Source organism: Rousettus aegyptiacus, unplaced genomic scaffold (genome assembly GCF_014176215.1).
Source record: "Rousettus aegyptiacus isolate mRouAeg1 unplaced genomic scaffold, mRouAeg1.p scaffold_m13_p_11, whole genome shotgun sequence".
Classification (NCBI taxonomy): domain Eukaryota; kingdom Metazoa; phylum Chordata; class Mammalia; order Chiroptera; family Pteropodidae; genus Rousettus; species Rousettus aegyptiacus.
In genome coordinates, this window is record NW_023416286.1 from 17,187,167 (window position 1) to 17,200,072 (window position 12,906).

A 12,906-nucleotide genomic window follows, 5' to 3' on the forward strand; every position below is an offset into this window, starting at 1 on the left:
AGTCCCCTGATTTCAGAGCCCAGGAGAAGGGCGTATTTACAATCAGCAGAGGAGAGGGGGCTGCCCTCTGACCCATGTGCTTAGGGCTCCCGAAAGTTTCGCTGTGCCGCTGGCTTCACGAGCTGCCAAACACCAAAGGCCACGTACTGTCACATGTCTCTCTGACTCAAAACTCATCAGACTGAGGAACACTATCCCACGTAGCTGTAAGCCAGCAGCAGACTGCTGATTCCCCCGTGCCTCAGTTTCCTCCATCACACGTTAGGAGGACATCACCAGCACTCCGGGCTTAGGCAGGGGCCGTGTGCTTACCCCTGAGCTGGTGCTCTTTTGCAAAGATAGTGAGGAGAAACAATTGATATCTATGTTAACATTGGGCTGGTTTTAAATGCCTGGAGGTATTTAAAGATTTTCATGAATTCAGACGCAAGGCTTCAGTTTAGTACTTTTTTATTCGATAGGTATTATTAAATACCGGCTGTGTCCCAGGTGCTGTCCCGGCTCTTTAGTTAAAATATAGATGAATTACACTTACTTTCTGATTCTGAGAAGCTTGTAATTTAACAAAGGAGAGGGAAACAATTTATATGTAAAAATAATACATATGTAGATATATACACATACAGGCCCATATGTGTGTGCGTGTATGTGTGTGTGTGTGTGTGTGTGTAAGTATTGAATACATGTGTGATAGATAGATAGAGAAAGAAAGAAAGTGCGTATGACATTTTAACATAACAATCCTGTGGTGAGGACACATTGGGGCTAAACACTTCTAGGGAGTTCTAGACAGTTCTAGAGAGTGCTGTGCCTCTCTGCCCAGGATGTGGGCTTATAACTGGCTCACACCTGGGGAAAGGTAGAGCCAAGAAAAGATGGAAGAAGCGGGGAGACCTACTTCCAGTACCGGGAACTGGAAACAGCCGAAGGGGGCACACTCCGCTCCCGGGACGGAGCTGTGGAGCTAAGATCCCTCTCCTTCCTGTTGGCGTTGGCCCCTTTCCCTTTACGAAACCCCATAAATGAAGATCTGAACTTACAGACGTTGAACCTGATGATAGTGAGATAGAAGGACCCCTCGCTTTATGAAGGTATCTTTTGGAAACTGAGCTCCCTTGGTACTTTCGAATATGATACATCGCCTACCAACCCCCAGGTTAGGAAAGTGGGGTGCCTGCGGGGGGGGGGGGCGGTGCACCACCCTGCACTAAGCAGGGGCATCTACGGACTCTCATTTTTCTATCACATTTTTTTAAGTCTTGAAGGAGGGAAAGAAGGCGGGTCACAGATAAATGAGCAATCCTAACAGGAAATTCCTTCTGTTAATCCCAGTGCTCTTTATAGTTGCCCCCGCCCCGCCTTAATTTCTTTCCACTTTTACTGTCTTCCTCCACACTCCTCCGGGAGACTGGCATTCTTGTGCCCACACACGAGCACCCCTGTTGTCCTTGTTGTGTTTTTGAACTCTTTGTTCTAGCCCAACAATTCCCTGTTTCGGAGATGATTACGATAAACCACTTCTAATTCTGATCTGATTTTAAATTTAGCTCATATGTTTTCTCTACAGAAATAACTTTTCCCTAAGTCGAGAATAAGCACAGATATGAAACAAGAAAACTCACCAGAAACAGGGTCAAGGTATAATTTGTTTCCCCAAGAGGATGTCATTGCACTTGCCCTAGAAGGGACCACTCTGATGTCGGACTGGGGATTCTATGCTTTGTTTTATGAAACATGATTTTATCCATGGTTCTCCTCTCCTTTTGTGCTCTAGTATGGATTTATCAACACCTGTCTGCAATCTCTTGTGATAGAGAAATTTGGTGAAGAGACATGGGAAAAACTGAAGTAAGTATATTAAAGGAAAGGTGAAGAATTCCTGGTATGACTGGTAAGCTTCCAGTTTTTTTTTTTTTTTAGGGTTCTGGGTTTTTACTAACCTTTCGAGTAAGCCTATTAATTGTTACCAAGGAGATCTATTTAAGAACCTTAAACATACCTAGGAGATACAGAAACATCTGCTGTACCCTATCTGTTAAGGAAGGTAACAGTCCCAGTCCCTTAAACCAGACTTCAAATATGGTCCCCACGTGAATACGAATAGTAATCTACCTTTTACTTTATGAGTGAATTCCCATCTCTTTTTAACTCCAGAGGAAAAAGCAACTGCATTATTTCCACTGCACATTAAATGGAGCTGCCAAAATCCCACAGAAGAGGCAACATCCCTTTTAAGTTCAGCCGGAATCCCTCCTTAGGTGTTCTTTAGGTAACCATTAGAGTTTTTCCTTCCTGTCACCCTCTGGTAAACTCTTCACACTCTTATATACATCTGGTCTCCTGATTCCTGTAATCTTGTGCTATCCATCTGCTTTCTTGGAAGCTGCCAGCCTTAAAATGTTAGAGGATGAGGCTGAAAGGATCTCAGAAATCATGTGGTCCTATGAAGAGAGAGGAATAAGAAAAAAATGGGAAAATAATTAGCTTCCTCCTTTAATCAATGACATACAAATAAAAACCATTAAGCACTGCTTTACCTAGAAAACCTCCACAAATTTTAGATGATAATAACTAATTCTGGGTAAGATGCAGCAAAATGAATAATTGCTGATGGAATAGTAAATTAGCGCAGCCCTTTTGGAAAGCAATTCAACATGAACCAAAAACTTTGAAAATGATGAAGTCCTTTGAAGTAGTGATTCTTATCTTGAGAATTTTTTCTTGAGAATCCATTCCCACAGAAACACACACGCCTAAATACAACATATATATGCAATTTAATGTAATATGCAAAACAATCCTCCCCCCAAATATGATTCGAACTTATATAGCTACTCAATAAATTTTGCAAATGAAAAATGAGATCAAACTAATAGTAATTGAATTAGGAAGATGAATGACTGACTTTTAAAAAATATTTATTTTCCTTATTTTTGTTTTCATTGCTTTTGTAGTATAAGCACGACTTCATATTTTTAGTGTAAAAACAACTTAAATTTTTTAGTGCAAACTTTCCCTCACCCTATCTTATCCCCATTTTACAAAATAAAATGTTTAGAGCTGAGAGCATAGGAGACTTGTAAGCAGGAGGCTACGGCCAGGAGGAGCGGGGCAGGTGCTCCAACCCGAGCCCCTCGGCCCACTTCACGGCAGCCAGCTGCTCACACGCGTGTGCCCTGCCCCTGATTCTAGGGAAGGGCTGCCCCGAGCCATTTCCATAGCAGTTTTGGGGAAATTTGCTTAGAGCACCACAGTTTGGGTGGGAAATAGGAGCTCTAGCCTCATAGTGGCAAAGAATCCTTATTTTCTGATATTTTAAGGAGGAACGCTGAGTAGTTATGGTCAGAGAAAGCCTGGACTGATGGGTGCTTGAGAGATTAAATAGCCAAGAGCTCATTTTACAGGTGAGAAAAATGAGGCTTTGAGATGGTAAGTGACTTGCCTGGGACGGCACAGCAAGTGGGCAGCAGGGTCAGGATGCCATGTCAGTATCTTAAAGTGCTCTTCTTCTAACCGCCTAAGCTGCTTTGGAGAGAGAAACATTTGAAGACTCTGAGACTTTTTTTTTTTAATGGCTATTATGTTGTAAAGTGTAAACTCAGTAAGAAAAGGAAAGAAAAAAGTCTTATACTAAGCACTTACTTTGAGCCAGGTCCCCTCCATATGATCTTATCAGAACCCAATGAGAACACTGCAGTTACTGTCTCCTTTCACCCAGGAGGAAACTGAGTCCTAGAGAGGGCCTTGTCGAGTGCCACACACACAAGGCCGGGGCTCAACACAGCCTGTGACTACAAAGGCTTCTCTTTCAAATGGGCCACGCTGCCTGGGGAAGCGTGTCTGGCAACAGGAATGCATTTCCACGCACACCAAGGGTCTGGGTTAAGAGAGGGCATCTCTAAGCATGAGCTTACTGAGCTTCCATGGTGTGCCTGGTACTGCTACAAACACAAGGGCATTGGAGAGTCGAGCGGGCCTTTTTGCCTGGATGGTTTTATAATCTGTAGAAACATCACATATATACCTGGAACGTCAGATGGGAAACGGGTAATTCGCTCTGTCACAAACTGCACAGGAGCAGGTCAGCCGGCCAGAGGGTCAGCTGCCCTTACCAGTGAGCAGTCAATCTTAGGAGGAGGAAGAGGAAGAGGAGAAGGAGGAAGAGAAGGAGGAGGAGGAGGAGGAGGAGGAGGAGGAGGAGGAGGAAGGAAGAGGTGGTGAGCACAGACTGGCCATTGGGTGGACATTGAAGGAGTGGGTGGAAACCAACTTGCGGAATAGGACATTTGTACTCTCAGGATATTTGTCACTGGATATGGCTGCAAGTCCCTAGGAAGAGCTAGTTGGTTTCAGTAGGGACTATGGGGCTAAAATGTTGTGGTCGAAGCCAGATGTGTTGCTTAGAGTCTGTGTGACCCTTGGCAAGTTACTTAAGCACTCTGTGACCCAGGTATTTCATCATAAAATAATGATAACAATTAGCTAAACTCATAGGGGTTGTTGCAAGTGTTAAATGAGATATTAGGGAGAAGAAAAAAAAAACGCCTGGTCAGTGTTGAGAACTGGACAAGTGTGAGCTATGTTATGAAGGTGATGCTCACCGTTTGCTTATTTTCCAGATGCCGGTCCCCAGGTGAGTTGGGGAGAGGGGGAGGGGAAGTGGAGTGTGCATACCACTGGACTGGGTTTGAGTCCTGGCTCGGCGACTTAGAACTGTGTGTTCTTGAGCAGGTTGCTTCACCTCTCTGAAGCTCTGTTCCCTCGTTGGTAAAATAGGAATAATGCGCTTATCTTCTAGGGTTGAGGAGAGGATTGAGTGGGAAATCTACCTCAGAAGACATTGTAGGTACTCGGTAAATGTCGATGCCCCCTCGGTAAGGTGTGACATCAGTGTTAGGCTGGATTTGACACTAACAGGCGCCACTTTGCTGCGGGTCAGGTAACTGCGTTTTCCATCTTGATGAGGCAAATGCTCCTCTAAGATGTCCTCTTCACCCAGAGGAGACTGGGCTTCCTAAAATTAGTGTATTTTGGTGCATCTGCGCTTTTTTTTGGGGGGGGGACTGGTTTTCCTGACACCCAGCATTGCCGGAGGACCCCCATAAGTGCTAGTGACCAGCCTGTGAGAGGGAGGGATGGACTTTTGTTGGTCACTTTGACTCATGATTCTTGTACCATCTGAACCTTAGTGTCAGCTCAGTAGGTGGCCCAGAAGAGTCTATCTTGACTAGGGAAAAGGTCAGAGCTCTGGAAAAACCTGGAAATAAATGGAAATAACTTGAGCACTTATTCACAAGTGGGAGTCAAACACCAAGGTTCAGTTTACCTGTAACAGGCAGGGAAGATGAGCTCTTTAAAAGAAGGCCTCTTGCCCTCCCTGCATTACAGAACAGATGTAGCATGGCCAGCTACCAGGACCCTGAGCGAAACATTCAACATATATTTGCAAATCCTGGAAAATAGCTCTCTATGAATAAATGGAAGAGGTTTTTCCATTTTGGCTCCTTGGTGCAACCTCACTGAAAGGAATGGTACATTTTCTCTTCCCGCTCCTGGAGGGGCAGTTCTCATAGCATTCCCAAACAGATAGGAGGCCCCGGAATCCACAGCCGATAAAGACATTTGAATGAGGGGTGAAATTGGCGAAAAGGAAATAGAGAAACGTGTCCAGGAACAGGGAACTCACGCGGGCTATGTCTTGAGTATGTCTCTAGGTTTTACAGCTTTAATCTTGAAGCACCGATTTTCTGCTTCATTGATTCTCAAGGGACATGTTTGTATATAGAGCAGTAGACATTGATGCGATTGCACTGGAAATGCATAATGAAACCAAAAGCCCAGCCTACCTAATAAGTTTGACCAGCTATGAAAATTACATCATATTAGAACTTCTTAATAAAACTATAGTGCAGAAAACTCAATTTATAGAACACAAATTAAGACAAGATTACTTGCTGTGCAAAAAGATTTGCTTCAAGCTACATTTAATATCAAGTTCCCTCATACTTTAAAAATAGAATTTTAGCTAAAAAAGAGAAACATCAATTTCTACACAAATTTTAAGAAGAAATGATTAGGTAAAATAAAATATGTCTCCAGATTTTATGACATAATTTTATTTTATATGACATAATCAGAAACTGATGTTTCTCTTCTTTTGCCTGTATTGCTTATTTCCCTCTCATATAACCTAAATTTATAGATTTCTCGTTATGTGAACCACTCTTTTATAACCTCTTGGCTAAAACCTTTTTCAAGACGTAACCATGAGAAGCAACTAATAGACCAGGAAGAGTGAGGCCTCTGGAGTCAGTTAAACCTTTACATTTTCCCTGGCTCATTTACTAGCTGTTTGACTTGAGCAAGTTTACTTAGCCAATAAGTTATTTATTTAGCTCCCAGTATATGCCAAACAGAATTCCTGACACTGGGAATAATGGTGAAGGGAACAGACAAGGGCATTGTTCTCTGGAAATGTGCATTTCAATGTGAAATGTAGCACTTGATAGTGACCGGGGAGAGAAGATGCCAGTTTCCCCGAGGTGGTCAGAAAAGGCCTTTTTGCAAAGATGATGTTTGAGCTGAAAGGCAGGAAGGAGATAGCTTTGAGTCATGAAGTATATGTGTCCCATGCAGAGAGAAGAGCAAGTGTAAAGGTCCTGAGATGGGACTGAGTTTGGTGAACTTGAGAAGGAAATCCATTGTGACTGGAGTACCATGAGCCAGAGGCCAGTACGAGATGAAGGTTAAGGATCAGAATACATAGGTATATATAGGAAGATGGAAGGAAGTTAAAATTATATTCTAACTGCGATGGGTTACTGAGGTCTCTGGGCCTTGGTGTCCTCACTTGTAAATAGGGATAATAATGGTGCTCAGCTCATCTGCTTGTGAGGATCAAGGTGACTAACATGGGCGAAGCATCTGGCACTTTGGTTGTGGAACTTAGCCCAGAATTTTGTTTGTAAGAATCAGCAATTCACTATGTGAACTACAGTCTACAGTTTACAGGGGTTAGTGGAAGGATCCAGGGGACTCACAGAGCTCAGTTGTGGAAAGACCAGAGAGACCTAGAGGAAACGGAAGCTTAGTAGGCTTCTGTCCATTTCTGTGCCTCTCTTCATATTTACTCTATTTTCCCGACTCTCTCTGCAAGTTTCTTAATTTCTAGAGATTGCCATCATCTGATTGGCTCAGTTTCTTTGTGTCTCAATTCTGGATATCTGAGACAGAGGATTGGATCATCCAAATTCTTTCAGGTACCCATACTTAACCCAATCAGGTGGGCTTTGGAGGGTAGGATTCCTAAGAAGAGGTTATGAATAGAGCCACGATGATCGGCATGTCCTCTCCATGTATAAACAAACACATAGTGGTGGAATGAATGGTTGGATGATCTACATACATATGAGTGGAAGATGAATCAATGAATGGTTGATGGATGGATGACCAGAAGCCCAAACTAATCCATGTAGGAGGGAGGTGGTCGGCATGATGTGGCTTCTCTCTGTGTCAGGGGTTCTTACCCAGAGGTTTATGGATGGGTTTCAGAAGGTCTGGAACCTCTGAAATCTATGAAAATGTACACATATGTCTACAAGTATTTTCTGGAGAGAGGGTCCCTGGCATTCATCAGAATCCCCAAGAGCTCTATAACCTAAAAAGTTCAAGGATCCCTCCCTAGACATTCTTGGGATTTTTGTTCTTACTCAATGAGAAATGCTTTTAACATTCTGACATCTTAAAGAGCATCCCTTACAGTACACTGAAAAATGATTTGAGCCAGAAAAGGATGGTTCTTATTTATCCTCTTTCTGCTATACTTCTTCCTTTCCATTGACTCACCATGCCTCTTACCCCTTCCCTAGAGGCTGAAAGCACCTGCTCCCTCCAAGTTTTCTACTTTTCCATAAATAAAGTCTAGTTAAAAAGTTGCCGAAAGCAGAGAGTTTCTATTTTGTAATTTTTATTGGGAAATGCTACCTGTCTCTCCACTCTCACTCCATCCCTGGCCATGAGTGTGTTTGTTAATTTTCTGAGTACCTAAAATCATAGGTCATCAGAACTAGAAGAGCCCTGAGAAATCCACTTGGCTAGGATATCTCAATGGGGGACTTGCTCCCCAAAAGATCATATCAGAAAATCCCAGAGCTTAGGAAATTTTTAAAGAATGTATTAAATATTGCAACATTTTAAAGAATGTATTGAATATTGCAACAATAAAATTGTTTTTCTAATAAAGGCCATTGAAAGTAAAGCTTGACAAATAGTTTTGTTTAGTGGGAATATATGGAATATAATTTAGCAGGAATAGAAACTAATATTATAAGGTTTGAACTTATATAATTTGGAGAGCCTCTTTTTTAAAAAGAATATAAAATTACAAGTAAAAATTTAGCTAAAAACGTGATTTAAAAACCCAACAGATAACATAAATATCAAAAGAGCTAAAGGTAACATTTCTTTGTTATTACTGTCATTAATTAGTTATCTCTCCCACTTTTAAGATGTTTTCCCCTGCATCTTTGGCTGTTCTTGGTGTACTCATTCATATGACAATTTAATGAGATCACTTTTCCATACAGAGAATAGAATGAACATTCTCCTAACATGGCTGGCTGAAAATTGTTTTAATTATATATATATATATATTTTTTACTGATAGCTTAGATAGATTTCTTTCTGTACATCTATAACTTTCTCCACAGGTTTTTGTTATTTTTATTTTTTATTTTTTATTTATTTTTTATAGAGGTGTGCGTGTTTCCTGGTGGCAAGTCCTAGGAGGACACCAACCCTTAATCTCCCTCTAACATGTCTCACCTCTCTGCCTCACCCTCCCACTGCTGTTTAAGGGCAAGTTCTCTGGGAATCAGAAAACTGCAGCCTCTCCTTTGTAAGGGGTCACATTAGAGTCTGGGTGCTTGTTGGGATCACCAAGAAGAGGTGGCTCTGGGAGCTGGGTGGCCTGTTGTCCTTCCCACAAGCACCCAGGACCACCATCAGGGTACACAGGGTGGCTGGCCCCTTCACCCTGGCTAGGGATGACTCCACACTGGAGGGAGCTGGGCAGGGCTTCTGTCTCAGAATCCATAACTTCATTAGCTCACAAAGCAAATCCGATTCACGCTGAGTTTAAATTAGAAATTCTCGAAACTTTCTGGATTTAAAAAGTCTTTTTGCTCTTAAAAATTATTGAGGACCCCCGAAGAGCTTTTATCTATTAGTATTCACTATGTTAGAAATCAAAGCTGAGAAATTTAAAAAGTGGTTATTTATTAATTCATCCAAAATAACAATAATATATCTATTACATATCAGCATAAATAACATTTTATATTTTATATAAATAATAAAACATTTTATATTTTATAAATAACATATTTATATTTTATATAAATAATATAACATTTTATATTTTATAAAAATAACTATCATCCAAATAAAAAATTAGCAAGAAGAATGACTGTTTTACATTATTACAAATCTGTTTAATGTTTGACTTACTAGAAGATAGCAGGATTCTACTTTCTATACTCTGTTGTAATCTGTGGTTTTTTATTGAAATATATGGAGAAAATAAAGAAAAAGGAAGTACTTTAATACTTTAGATAGTGGAGAGTCATTTAAACCTTATGAAAGCTCTAACAGTGGTAGTTTTTAAAAAAATCCGTTACAATGTTGAGTGTGAAACCACATCAATGACCTTTTTCATATTCTGTTACATAAAAATCCTGTGGCCTGTGTTACACTTGGAAATAAATCTTTACCATCATTCAGTACTATCACTCACTAGTGATCTGGAAAATATTGGCTCACTGAATCACAGAGATTTTGTTACTATTGACATAATACATTATACAATATCAAATATACAATATACAATGTTGATATCACCACAATTGCATCAAAGTCTCTAAGAACTGGAAAGCTAATGAGATCACAGTAGCATATGAAAGTTTTACAAAATTTCGATTTCACTCAAAAGCTTGGGTTTTATCATCAACGACAAATTCTGTCAGTTATTTTTCTTGAATGACAAGCAATCTTTTTTTTTTTTTTTTAAATTGTCTGCCAAATATCAAAGTCTGAGCAACAGTTGTTCATCTGTCAGTGATTCTTTCAAACAGAAATGATGTTCCATGAAAAATGGGGCTAATTCAGCTCACAAAAACAACTGTAAAAGTGCTTTTCCTTGAGGTGACCATCTGCACATCTGTGTGCAGGACTTCCCTTTCCTTATACAGATCGTTCAAAAGGTGTGTACTCAAGGCCAAGACTTAGTGAAGTTGACAACTTTGCTGCTTCATAAGGACAATCTGAAGTGAAATTGGCATTTTTTATTAACTGCAAATGTGTGGCAATGAAGAATACAATGCCTGCTTGGTACAGATTAGTGCCACTGCCTTGGTTCATGCTAAGGACCAATAGTTTTAACCACCAGTGCTTTTGCACAATTAGCACAGTGTCAATCAGTAAAAAAGGCAAATACTGTCTTTATGATGAAAGTGATTGTGATCTCAAGGACACCTAAAAGCATCTTAAGGACCCAAGGGGTTCCATGAACGTACCTTGAGAACTGTTGGTTTAAGTGCCAGTGACTTTCTCAGCAAATCACATCATGTATTGGCTGAGGGGAGGTTAGGGGAAGGTTGTACCTCAAAATCTCCATGGAAACATTGACCTGACCCAATATGATTATTGTAAAAAGATGAAACGATGAAGGCATAGTGAGATTTGTTCCCAGTCATCCAGCTTGATTGTGGAAGAGCCAGGATTCACTTCCAGATTTCTTTATTCACACACAGTGAACACGTAAGCCTCTGTCAAGTTAGGTCTCTCATATCTCCTAAATTCTCTTATAAACATCTATCGGGTTTCTGTTGTGTGCCAGTTACAATGCTAGGTATTCAAGACATAAAATCAAATCAAATGACATTTTTCTGACCTTTGGGTCTCTAGTCTAAGAAGCATGTGGACAGGTAAAACAAAGGTTATATGTGCAGCCAGAACTAAGACAGGTAAATTTGGGCAGGCTCGAGGGCTCAGAGGAGGGACACCTGACTCTGACTGTGGCTCAGAAAAATCAGTGTCAGTGATTTTTAGTCTGAGCTTGGAAAAAGGAACAAAAGTTATCCAGCTAAGAGGGAGGAGAGTCGTGGGAAGGTAAAAAGGAAGGAACTGGCATGGCCAGTCTCTGGGACTTTGAGTAGAATGGATGGGGAGATGGCTAGAGGCGAGAGGAGGAAAGTGCAGGTGGAGGACTGTATGTGACAAACAAGAAGTAAGGGCTTTATCATAAAAGGCTTGGGGGCGCTGAAGAAGCCCGCTGAAGGACTGGCTAGAATGATGGTTGGTGTTTCTTCTAAATACCAGATGGTCATAACAGCAGGACAAGCCCTTCCGCTGTCAGGACCTCACCTTCCCCAACTGCACCTTGAGCCACACAGTGACACACAACTTTGTTATATGAATTACCCATCTACCAGAAGGGAGCTTTTGAAGGAGTGATTACTCATGGCTTGGGACTGATCCACTTTCTTGGCCTGTAACTTGATACAAAGTGCTATTTCTTTTTCCTGTGGGTTTAATGGCTCACCTCAGACTCTTAGAAACCATTACATCAGTTTAGTAATGAACAATGTAAGATCTATAATTTTTAATCTGTTGCTTTGCCAGATTAAATCTTGAAAGTTCTGAGCAGTGATTTTTAAACCAGAGACAGTGGTTAAAAATATATAGATTTCCAGACACCAGCTCCAGGGCCCAGGAATCTGTATGTTTATTTTGCTCCCCAAGTTATTCTGGACCAGGCAGCCTACTCTTGGTTTCCTGCCCAGATATTTTGGGTATCACTAGGATCTAATTAAAGAAGAACATATATTTAATGCCTGACTGTTCCAGTTAAATATAGATCCATCACATCTTCTGACTATGGGTAAATATGACCACCTATGTGGTCAGCATTTTTCATGTTACATAAGTCACTCCTCTTTTTGTGATCTGGAAACGTCAAACTCTTTCTTTATTTCCCATATTTGTTGCTTTTCCAACTCCCAATCTCTTCAAAATGCTTGCTGATGTTCATTTTTCTTTTCTTCTCTTCCTTTTATTCATAGGCTTTGTTATCTCATTAGAAAGGTATCAGTGGTTTCTTTTTTTTTTAATCTCGATGAACATATTGTTCCAGTGAAACTGTTTGAATGACTATATACATAAGTGTGCACTGACTCTGTAGGAAGTGTTACATGCAAGATCATGGAGATCAATAAACAAGGCTGACAATCCTGTGTAATCATAACAGTCTGGGCTTGTCTGGCATTCCAGAAACGTGCAACATATATACAAACCAAATAAATATTTGACACTGAAGTATTATCAGTTCAGCTTACAGGAAAGAAGAGGCTGCCAACCCCAGACGGGGACGAATGGGTGGTCCCACCAGAGGCCTGAGGAGTGCCACAGAGTTTGTTATGTTTCCAAGGGTCCTGGAGATGATATAATCCTTCTGGGGCCTTCACAACAAATTATGACAACATGTCAAGTTTAAACTTGGGTCTTGCCCACCATGTTTCTATTTTGCTTGTAGGCACAGAAGGAGGGCACACGTTGTCACACAGGCCCACAGGCCCCGGGGCGGTGGGTGGAGGGTAATGCCAGCATGACGAGAGCATCCCACTTAACTGCACGATAGTGGTTAACTGCATCTTCCGTCTGCTCAGGCCCACATCCAGCTCCTCTGGTCACCTGCATCTGACGATGCTTAGATGTCCCTGTACAGACATGGACCCAAACAGCAGATCTTAGAGAGCATGTGGTTCAGTGATATCCAATTGTGGGGACAGAGCCCCTAAGGCTGTTTGAGCATCCCCAGTGAATGTATGTGTAAGGAGGGGGAACATAAAT

At 41.2% G+C, this 12,906-nt stretch overlaps 1 protein-coding gene across 1 annotated transcript in view; it reads left to right on the forward strand.

Annotated features, from left to right (window-relative positions):
• The window catches only part of LOC107509998 (guanylate cyclase soluble subunit beta-2), a 70,696-nt gene that overhangs the window by 967 nt on the left and 56,823 nt on the right, over positions 1-12,906 (forward strand). The window contains exon 2 of the mRNA XM_016143069.2: positions 1,775-1,848. Coding sequence (XP_015998555.2) covers positions 1,775-1,848 — 74 coding nt within the window. The remainder of the gene's footprint in view (positions 1-1,774; positions 1,849-12,906) is intronic.